This window comes from Lampris incognitus, chromosome 3 (assembly GCF_029633865.1).
Source record: "Lampris incognitus isolate fLamInc1 chromosome 3, fLamInc1.hap2, whole genome shotgun sequence".
NCBI lineage: Eukaryota > Metazoa > Chordata > Actinopteri > Lampriformes > Lampridae > Lampris > Lampris incognitus.
The window spans coordinates 72,992,120-73,004,220 of NC_079213.1; the positions used below are offsets into that span (position 1 = coordinate 72,992,120).

The 12,101-nt window shown below is 43.2% G+C and overlaps 1 protein-coding gene across 1 annotated transcript in view; it reads left to right on the forward strand.

Moving 5' to 3' along the window:
* Positions 1–12,101, forward strand: part of zc3h3 (zinc finger CCCH-type containing 3) — a 74,098-nt gene that overhangs the window by 2,210 nt on the left and 59,787 nt on the right. The window contains exon 3 of the mRNA XM_056275579.1: positions 252–436. Coding sequence (XP_056131554.1) covers positions 252–436 — 185 coding nt within the window. The remainder of the gene's footprint in view (positions 1–251; positions 437–12,101) is intronic.

A 12,101-nucleotide genomic window follows, 5' to 3' on the forward strand; every position in this document is an offset into this window, starting at 1 on the left:
TAATTTGTAGAATACTAAAATGTTAATATCAAAAGTATTTAGTTATCAATCAATCTTGCTTTTTTCCCAAAGTGGTATGTTACTGTATTGTTAATTAGTTTTTCAAAATCACTACAAAGTATGAAAATTTTTAACATTGCTACTTTAAAATAGATCATTCTAATCATGTAATGCCTTATGGTAACTTTTCGTAAACCAAAGGTATTTAAAGCTATTTGCTGTGATCTGTTTCACTTTCCTGTGGACCACAGTGGCTCTGCGTCAGAGAGAAGAGTGGGCCCACCAGCAGTGATGGTGAGTGGAAGACATTTAATTCGAGGGCGGACACACACCTTGACTAAGAGCCCTGTGGGTATGAGGAAGGCCATGTCCAAGGAGCTGGTTTCCTTTGGGCGGCACAGGCTACGACGGCTCTCCCCTGGTTCTTCCCGGGCAGGTAATCATGACACACACCTCTTCACCATACCATACACATCCCACAAGGAGTACATTTAGCGCTACTGTATTTCCCAGACTACAGGTTGTACCAGAGTATAAGCAAAAAGATGCACTGTTGTGAGGAAAAAAACATATAAATCACTTCAGTGTATAAGGAATCAGGAACACTTTATGTAAAATAAAAGATGGGGGAAATGTTGTTTCCCCCAGCCCACAGCAGTGCAACACAAAGACGAAAACACGTATCCAAAAACTACAAGAACTTCAAGAACACACATACCCAAACTAAAACATATATCCAAACTAAAAATTTTTTTAAAAAAATCACTGTCCAAGGGAATGAATGCCAGCTAGGATGACTTGTCAGAACTGCCGGTCTGCATGGGCTAGCAGTTAGCTTAGCCTGCCCAGCTTCCGTGCCCTGTCAGACTGCCCCCGGTGCTTCCTCCTCGGCCGCAGCTCCAGGCAGGGGCCGTGGTCCTTGGGCCCACCGGACGCAGCAGACCAGGCTCCCTCAGCTGATCCAACACCAGCTCTCCCAGCCAGACACCCTCAACACACCTTGGATGCCACACGACGACACTAAGAACACCACAGTCGACACCAGGCAAGGCTGCCGCCAGACTGCCCTCGGTGTTATCGGAACTGCCGGTCCGCATGGGCTAGCAGTTAGCTTAGCCTAGCCCGCTTCCGTGTTCTGTCAGACCGCCCTCTGTGTTACCTCCTTGGTTGCAGCTCCAAGTAGGGCCGTGGTCCCTAGGCCCACAGGACGCAGCCGACCAAGCTCTCCCAGCCAATCCAGTGCCAGCTATCCTAGCCATCAAATGAAGACAAAACATAAATGCAGACGTGGACAAAGACACTGCATGGACAGTTCTGGGTGAGGCCGCCGCAAACTTGAATGCGTGCCACATCTTCCCACACCAGAAGTGGGAAAAAAGTTGCATTTATATGGTGGTACAGTATAAAGCCCTGCGCAGAATTGTTCTAAATCCCCTGCTGCTGCTGGATTTCTGACCGTTACCACCCACTGCCACAATGTGCATGTTTACACTCCCGCCTGCACCCGCAATGTTTGTGTTACACTCCCCCACACCTCCAAACATTCTGACCATTCACATCAGCACAATAGAGTTCCATTGATTTTTGTGTCTTCTCCCATCCTGCAGGGAAAACACATGTGTTACTGTATAGTATTGATAAAGAGATGCTTACCTGTCGGTAATAACACAGTGAAATTACATTCTAGTGCATAATTGCATTCATATTTGTGCAATAATCACAGTTATTGTAGTGCAATAAGTACACATGTTCTTGGGCAAAATTACATTATATTTATTTATTTATTTTACTTATTATTTTAGAACGTGTGTTGTTGGCTGTGGTTGTTTGTGCTGCTGAGGTTGTTTTGTTTCGTTTCCCTGTGTCTTTTAACGCACTGATCAGCATTGTGTTTTGTGCAATGACAGTAAAGGCTTTCTGTTCTATTCTGTGTCAACAAAGCCTTTCCTGGAGACGAAGTCAGATGTTTCTCCAGCAAATTGCGATACATTTCTCAGTAGTATCCTGTTTTATATGTGCAAGAAGGAGAGCTTACTTTGACCGGGGAGAACGGAGCAGGTATGTCGCCTCAATCCAGAGGTGCCACATTTAGATAAGATAAGATAACTTTATTGTCATTGTGCACACACAACGGAATTTCATTTGGTGACTCTCAGACCAGCAGCACTAGACAAGGTAAATGATTTAAAAAAAAAAAACAAGGATAAAAACAAGGACAAACAACATTTAGTATAAACAAGTGAGGTAGTAAAAATAAGTGAGGTAGAAAAATTATAATTAGACAATAAAAGATAGCAGCGGCTTTTAAATTTCAAAGTAGTGCATGGGATTATTGCACATAGTTGTCCATATTGCAGTGGCTTTCGTACCAGTTAGTCCTCAGCAGCTATAGGCAGATGTGTGTGTGTGTGGGGGGGTGCAATGGAGGCGACAGCTCTGGGGAAGAAGCTGTTCCTCAGCCTGTTAGTCCGAGTTTTGATGGTGCGGTATCTTTTCCCTTACGGCAAGGGAACACACAGACAGTGACCTGGGTGTGTTGCGTCTTTGCTGACGTTGCTGGCTTTCTTCTGTAGGCGGCCAGCATACACAGCATCCAGGTCTGGAAGCACAGCTCCCACGATCCTCTGTGCTGTCTTTACCACCCGGGCCAAGTCCTTCCTATTCTCTGCTGTGCAGCTGGCATACCACACTGTGACACATTGACAGAGGATGCTTTCTATTGTGCTTCTGTAAAAGTTGACCAGCAGCTGAGAGGTTAGACCGGCTTGTTTTAAGTTTCCTGAGGAAGAAAAGGCTCTGTTGTACTTTCTTCACCAAGTGGGAGGTGTTGAGTGACACATTTGTGCCCATTGTAGATTAAAACTTTTGCACATTTGTCGCAACTAAAAAGTTGTCAGTGACAACTGAGAAATTTTTCCAAATGTCAGACTTGCCTTGCTTTTCTTTTGTATTGTAATGGCCTGCTTTGATCCTCATTTTCAGCGTGATTTGTTGACTCCATCCTTCTAGTTAGCGCCAGCTAAATCCCGGGACCCGCAGTTCACTTTTTGACGTCTCGCAGCAAAATTAGAACCTCCCGTTCCCAGCCGGGAGATGTAGTCCTGTAGTACGCTATTTTCAATTGAGTCACAAGATTAAACAGCACCATCTAGTGGCCTTAGATGAAATGCAGATATTCGTCCAGCAAAATTATACATTGTATAAATCGCTTTGGAATATAAATCGCAGGACCAGCCAGACAAGTAAAAAAAAAACAGCAATTTATAATCCGGGAAATACGGTAAATGAAAGTTTGGCTGGGTTTCAGGCCTTTTGAGCTCTGAAAACAGCTGGACATATATGACATTACTCACTCCCATGTGAACAGATTTTATCCCAAGGGCCCCAACATCAGAACACTTAAGCTGTTGCTGATTCAGCACTAAGTTGTATAGGTATTTACACTACACATGGACATAAGTTAGGGATGAAAGTTAAACATATAATTAGTTATTTTTGCACATTCACTCAAGGGCCGAATTTCAAGTGATTTCATTTAGAAATGGAAAAAAAAACATCTTTTGGTAGATTATATGGAATCCCTTTAAGGATCGGTAGAGATTCCTGACCCAACTTATACCATTGCTGTAGAAACTACACACAGTATGATGACCTGTTTATTTTATGCTCATATTCATAGAGCCCATTTCTTCAACAGAGTTGTCCTTTGTGCTATTATCAGTGTCTGCTCTAACCAATTTGCTCTAATGAGCGCTTAATCAAATGCTCACACATGGAAAATAACATTACATGACCAAAAAAAGGCTAAAATATGATTTTGCAGCTAGCTTTGTGGTGTCATTATTGTTGTCTTCAGGTCCTGTTGAGTGTTTTTAATAGATAGCCCCATGACTGGGGCTAATGATCATTCCAGTCATCACCAGTAGAGGGCAACAGCTCATGTCTTTGTGTCTAATGGGCTCTGTGCAGCTTTTTGTTAAGGGGAAGGCGGTGTGGGGGGAATGTAAGAGAGGGTGGGAGGGTGGGGTTAATTGATTGCCCAATTCAGCCATGATGGTGAACAAGTGCCGATAGTGGGTAATTTGCAGAGGTGGAGGCGGGTAGCACCACTGCTATCAAGTCCTGGCACTACTCTTCCTCTAGCAGATAAAAAAGAGCTAATGCATAATTATCCTTTTGCAAATTGGATTGTTTTAACGAACTGTAGAATATAGGCCTAACCTGATGGAAAGCAATCAGTGTTTTTACAACCCCAGTCACCCCCCCCCCTCCACACACACACACACACACACACACACACACACATGCACACTCAACCCTCCGGTCATTCTGTGTGTACCCACCACGCCTCATGCCCATTTTCGTGTAATCTTCTCTCAGTCAGTGGAGTCAGAAGGCATTAGAAAAGCCATCACTATTAACATTAGGCTTTATTCATCCCCATGACTGGGTGTCTGTCTGCCCTGCTCTGTCTTTCCCTCGGTTCTCTCTTCTTTCAGTTTCTCTTCCCTCCTTTATTGCTCCCTCTCTCCCTACATTTTGATTTGAATTGATGTGCTTAATTAATTCCCCTTAGGGCCAACTTCTCTTCTCACCTTCTGGTTAGGGAGCAGGGTCACCCAGTTGGTAAGCTCCCGTAAGACAGATACATAGGGTTTGGGTATCTAGCTGAAGGGTATTACGGTAGGTATTGCTACAGAGGAGATCAAACCATAGCCCTAGAATCAGGGTATGACTGTGTGAACCACTTGACCATCCTCCTGCCCTCTCTTTTTACCCGGTGTGTTAAAGAAGAAAATAAAATAAACATATGAAATATAAATGTCTATTATACCCCTGCCCCCATCAAGCAAACAGTGTACTTGCATGATGAACTGGAATGCTCTAAAGAGGGACTGCGTGTCATACTTCTTAATTAAAGGCAGGGACTCACCCAGAATAAGAGACAGAAGAAAGGTGGAGTAGGAGTCAGTGTCGATGGAGGGGGAGGAAGATGGAGTGAGACGAGTGAGTAGTAGCCATCTGCGTTGCAGATAAGAGCCGCTAATAAAGAGCAAATTGAATTACTAATGATGGGGATGTGCCTGTTAAAAACTAACCTTATGGCCAAACACACACACATGCGGACTTGAACTCACTCATGAACGATAATACAGACACAGTGTCACTTAATTTCCTTGTACTCGATCTCTGCGTTAGTGTGGGCATTTATTTAGGTGTTCAGTTATCTACGGTTTAATTTAAAGAGGGCATAATCCTAAATGAGCAGTTAGGGCTGTAATGAATCGAAAAGCGTCTGTGTATGTGTGTTAGTGTGCCTGCTTGCATGTGCCTTGAGACAGCCGTGGATTCCAGATAACCTAATAAAGCAGATGAACATCAGCAGCAGACAGAGCAGAAGAGTGCTGAGTTGTGTGGCTTCAGGTGCCATGTGACAAGCTTTTGTAGTGCTAGAAGGTCTCTATCCTACTGTTCTTCTCCATAGCAATATCTCTAATCCAGCCTCTGTGAGTCTTTTTCCTCTGATTCTTGTTCTTTGATTATGTGCAGAGGGCCTCTCTCTTCTGCTCCCCATTTTTATGATTATGTTTCCATCACAATAGGCCAAATTGTAGGACCTAAACATTGCTAAAAGTCCCATATGCTGTTTGTCTGAAACTCACTATGATGCAGTAATGATAAAACTTTGCCAATGGCCCGACCTTTCAAAATGCCATTATCTATGTAATATAAACAAATTAGACAGCTTCAAATTCAGTTATGGATATTTACAATGTGGTGGCGCAGTGGTTAGCACGGTCGCCTCACAGCAAGAAGGTCCTGGGTTCGAGCCCCAGGGTAGTCCAACCTTGTGGGTCATCCCAGGTCGTCCTCTGTGTGGGGTTTGCATGTTCTCCCTGTGTCTGCGTGGGTTTCCTCCGGGTGCTCTGGTTTCCTCCCACAGTCCAAAGACATGAAGGTCAGGTGAATTGGACATACTAAATTGTCCCTAAGTGTGAATGTGTCAGCCCTGTGATGGACTGGCGACCTGTTCAGGGTGTCTCCCCGCCTTCCGTCCAATGACTGCTGGGATAGGCTCCAACACCCCGTGGCCCTAATTAGGAAAATGGATGGATGGCTATTTACAAATGTTGAAATGTAAAAAAGAAAAACCTAGGCTTCACTTTTGCAACCAACAGATCAACAAGATTTTTTAAAAAAAAGGATCACTTACTCATAGTAAATTGCCAATCACAAAAATAAATGTACTATTACTTCACAATAGCAATTTAGGAAAAGTTTATTTGAGAGACTTTGTAAAATTTGTCATTAAATAAGAAATGGAGTTTTCGTCACGTCAAGCAATAAAACCCCATATTGGTGAGGAGCTAGTTCACGTCGATAAGGTCAGAGCAAAGAGATCAAATTACACCTTTACTTTGTTTACCGAACAGTAGCACAGATGATATGGTTGGTTTTTGTGGGAACCAACAGCTGTGTGTAGGAGGTGTGAGTACGAATGTAAATGTGCTTGCTCGAAATGAACTGTGGCTGCATTGTGGGATGGCGTACAGAGCGGCCTATATTGTTCATGTTAATGTGCATTAATGTTGTATGATTCTTACATAGGGCGAGCATTTAGGCAGCAGGGACAGTTGCTGTGACTTGTTATGCTTTCATATTTGTACAGTAACATGCACACACGTCCTCGAATGTACAGAGCTACTCTTATTACTCTTCTACTCTTATTGCTCTTCTACTCTTGTTGCTCTTCTACTCTTGTTGCTCTTCTACTCTTATTGCTCTTCTACTCTTATTGCTCTTAGTCCGTGGTTGAAGGTGGATGTGTAGATGGGTTAAGGTTTTATTGACGTTTCTGTCATCAGTTGGTCTTCAGCCCCGTTTATGTAAATTATCCTGGAAGAATCAATCTCTCTTACTGTACAATGGACACACAAAGCATGCATACATGTGCACATACACATGCACACACACACACACACACACACACACACAAGCATGCATACATGTGTGCACACACACACAAGCATACATGCATGTGCACACACACACACACACACACACACACACACACACACACACACACGCATACATGCATACATGTACACACACACACACGTACTCATATGAGGTCAGAACCAGCAGTAGCAGCACTGCCCTCCTTCCAGCTCCCTCTCTCAGAATCAGCTTACTGCCCCCCTGCCCCTCACCAAGCCTCCCACCATGGAAGCCGTTACCACCACCACCACCTCCCCCTCATTCAGGGATCCCGTTACTGTGCCTATGATGAGCCCATTTATTTCACCCATAAATCACGCTGAGCCTCGCGCTCACTGATATTTTCCACTTTCTCCAGTGGTGGTGTGTAACACAAACACCAAACACTCAGATAGAATGCACGTAGAGGTAGCCAAACAATTTTGGGTAATTGATCCTAGTCTGTGTTTTTTTGGCTTGCCCCCCGTCTACAATGAGGTTAGAGCACAGCAGCTACAGATTGGTGCTCATTGAGCTCATAGGGATTCAGTGTCTAGCTCAAGGACACTTGGGCAGGACACTTGGTAACAAATGGAGCCTGAACATAGGTACTCCTGTTTAGGGGTGATTTCTTTACATAATACGCCTCCTGGTTTCATCCAGGGTAGCAACACGTTTTGTTTCCAAAATAAATAAAATGTGCTTTTCTTTTGTAAACTCACCTCTAGATTCTAAATGTCTAGATTCTTAATTTCAGTATATGATGGTGAGAGACTATTCCTTAAAAAAAAACTGTTAAGGTGGTATAGCCGTCACATGTTAATGTGTGTGCATGTGTACCATTAAGTTTCAACCGGCTACTGGGTTTCTTACTTTGGTTTTCTGTGTACTCTCACTAATCAGATCACTTATCCCAGGCTATACAAGCACACAACATCTAAATACATTTCAACACCCTCGATTTAGAATCATGTAAATCTGATCCAGAGTGATATTGCATTTGGGTGTTGTTTCATTTATGAACATGTATGATTTAAAAAAAGGGTGTCCAAAAGTTACGGGGCGAAAAGCAACTCCACAGCACAAATTTACCAAAATGGAAAAAGGATATAAATGGCTACAAAAAAAAAAAAAAGAAAGGAAAAAAAAACCTATCCTCATGATATTTATCCCCCACTGGCAAAGACATTTCAAGCTTAAAAGTTATCAACAACATGCTACAAATGCCTCCACACCCTTATGTGCAACTGCACACTCAAGCCCAGCATGGCCTTGTTTGGCGGTGGACTGGCATAAAGCACATTTGTTTATTTTTGTTTGTTTACTTGCATCACTCACTGGTTCACACTTGCTCCAGTTTCTCCCACTTTCCCTTCACACCATGGCCTCTCGTCCTCCTCTCTGTGGTCCTGTCCCCCTCTCACTCGCTCACTCTTCAACATTCTGTCACTCACACAGCACACAAACACACATCCAGCTTATAAGGGACATAAGCTTTAAATCACTGCTCTGTTTGTTTGGATGTCATAGTACACAGTTGCTGTTGCTATGCTCATATGGGTCATATTGTGTGACGTGTGTGTATGAAGCGTTCTGCCTACCTTTTTTTGTGGCTAATTCCTAGTGGCCACAAATGATTTTAATAGTTTTGTGTGTCTTTGTGTGTGCATTTGTGTGTATGCGTGTGTTTGTGTGTTTCTCCTGTCAGCTGCTTTTCTAAATACCACGCTCCAAATGCCATTCGCCGGTGCTCCCATAGTTTTATCAGTTGGAAAACACACACACACACACACACACACACACACACACACACACACACACACACACACACACACACACACACACACACACACACACACACACACACACGCCACACACACTGGCATTCTGTTCATTCCTCTGCACTTTCTCAGGCCCTCTGTGTCAAACAGGTGGACTACTGTCTTCCCTTTCTCTCTGCCCATCTGTCTGTGTGTCTCTGTCTGTCTCTTTCACCATTATTCACACTGTCTGAATCTTGCTTTCTCTCTTTCACTCATTTGCACAAGATTATTTTTGTTTGCGTAGCCACATACACCCATATTCAGACAATAAACTCGCACAAATCCTCGCTAAATACAAGGACAGGACACATGTAAAAGTTATTGACTCTACTCTGCAAAAATGTTGAAATGTTGTGATGTTTGTACTGGAAGCATTTTGGATAAAACAAGTTGTAAATCCACATCTTGATTTCCTTTTCTTTGTTTCTCTGTGTAGATGCTATGTCTACTATGTAGTATGGATGATTCAGCTTCCTCGGTGAGGTGTTGCTCGGTTAGGAGAGGCTTGGTATAGCTCTCTGGCCACAGCTCAGTGACATTTGGCATTTTGATTAACCTCTCAGGACCTAGAGAATATACAAACAAGGGTTGCAGCCCCCTTTAGCTATCTTTCGAACAATAACTTCCCCCAAATTTGGTGTAAGCATTCTCCTCCTGGATGCACATCTGTCAACTGGCCATAATTAAAATAGTGATTGACAAGATGTGTGTATGGATAGGCCACCCAGGCTTTAAGCATACACTACCGTTCAAAAGTTTGGGATCACCCAAACAATTTTGTGTTTTCCATGAAAAGTCACACTTATTCACCACCATATGTTGTGAAATGAATAGAAAATAGAGTCAAGACATTGACAAGGTTAGAAATAATGATTTGTATTTGAAATAAGATTTTTTTTACATCAAACTTTGCTTTCGTCAAAGAATCCTCCATTTGCAGCAATTACAGCATTGCAGACCTTTGGCATTCTAGCTGTTAATTTGTTGAGGTAATCTGGAGAAATTGCACCCCACGCTTCCAGAAGCAGCTCCCACAAGTTGGATTGGTTGGATGGGCACTTCTTTGAGCAGATTGAGTTTCTGGAGCATCACATTTGTGGGGTCAATTAAACGCTCAAAATGGCCAGAAAAAGAGAACTTTCATCTGAAACTCGACAGTCTATTCTTGTTCTTAGAAATGAAGGCTATTCCATGCGAGAAATTGCTAAGAAATTGAAGATTTCCTACACCGGTGTGTACTACTCCCTTCAGAGGACAGCACAAACAGGCTCTAACAGGTACTATTTAATGAAGATGCCAGTTGGGGACCTGTGAGGCGTATGTTTCTCAAACTAGAGACTCTAATGTACTTATCTTCTTGCTCAGTTGTGCAACGCGGCCTCCCACTTCTTTTTCTACTCCGGTTAGAGCCTGTTTGTGCTGTCCTCTGAAGGGAGTAGTACACACCGGTGTAGGAAATCTTCAATTTCTTAGCAATTTCTCGCATGGAATAGCTTCATTTCTAAGAACAAGAATAGACTGTCGAGTTTCAGATGAAAGTTCTCTTTTTCTGGCCATTTTGAGCGTTTAATTGACCCCACAAATGTGATGCTCCAGAAACTCAATCTGCTCAAAGAAGTGCCCATCCAACCAATCCAACTTGTGGGAGCTGCTTCTGGAAGCGTGGGGTGCAATTTCTCCAGATTACCTCAACAAATTAACAGCTAGAATGCCAAAGGTCTGCAATGCTGTAATTGCTGCAAATGGAGGATTCTTTGACGAAAGCAAAGTTTGATGTAAAAAAAATCTTATTTCAAATACAAATCATTATTTCTAACCTTGTCAATGTCTTGACTCTATTTTCTATTCATTTCACAACATATGGTGGTGAATAAGTGTGACTTTTCATGGAAAACACAAAATTGTTTGGGTGATCCCAAACTTTTGAACGGTAGTGTACATGGAGGACAGTACATTCCTACTTCAGATCTTTGTTAATACAGTTGAAATCATTTAATGTCTTTGGATGATTTTTGCTGAGAAAGTTGAGCACCTGTGAGACGGTCGTTCCAAGGAGTAGTTTCACTTTGTATTTAGGAAGTTACTGATGTTTTGTCTCCATCATTCTGTCTAGTTGCCTTTGATATCTTTTTGAATGGGCACATCTGTGTTTCCATGTTGGACCTTTAAGATGGGATCAGTGTGTACTGTGTGCCCTTGTCAGAGTGTGTTCTGACCCTGTATTCCCTTGGTGGAGTTGAGGGGTGTTGAAATGTGTAATCAATACTATTGGTCAAGAAACGTTAGCCCGAAATTGCTGTGACTCCTTCCCTGTTAAGGGGGTAAATGTTTTCTTGGTATCCAGAGGAGTGGCCTATGTGCCAGGCTGACTGAATAAATCAGAAACCTAACAGGGCGCAGGCAGAGCCCCACTAATTATTTGAGAACACATGGCAGGCAATGCGGGTGTCATTTTAGTGATAACTGGCCTGGCTGGAATAAAAGGTGTCACCATCTTTAGCAATACGGTATAGCTGTTGAACACGGGCCATAATCTAATTTTCCAATGTTTAAGCAGGCCAGTACCTAATACTCCCTGATTCTGTCTGAGAATGAATGTAGTTTAGGTGGCCCGGTTGCAGAGATGAAGGTTCACTGGTCACTTCTGAGCTCCATGTGTTCAGCACCGTTTTATCACCTACAGCTTTGAATTGCAGCTGAAATTTAAAAGGAAAATCTTTAACTCAAATAACACTTTTGTATTTTATTTAAAAAAAATTTTTTTTATATAAGCTGTTTTTGCACTTTGGGTTGACTGTCACTCACTCAGAGACCACAAAGTTATTTTGAGGTGTAAGGAGTGTGGGTGGGGGGGGGGGTTGCGTTACATAAAGCTGACTGTAATGGTAAAAGCATGGGGACTGTAATGGGCAATTAGGAGTTAGTCCATATATCTTCACCCTTTGTCAGTAAGAGAGCCTACTGGCACCACGACACCCATTCCCTCACCATGCTCCACCCCCTACCCTGTGAGAGTAAACTTACCCTCACCCCCAAGCCCCCTGCTCTTCTCCATATCACTGCACACACACTGACGTGTTACCATAATAATCATGGGGGTTTGCTGTTTTGCGTGGGAAGATGAGCGCAGTCTTGAGGAGTGCCCGGCATGTTAATTATGGGGCCTCTTTCCCCTCTCCCCACACATGCAGGGACACATGGCCCAGTGGGGATTGGGTGACTGGCTGAGGGATGGCCACTGGATGGGTCATCATGGCTCGGGGCCGGGTTGGCTGGGCACAGCGTGAAGGTTGGTGTGGG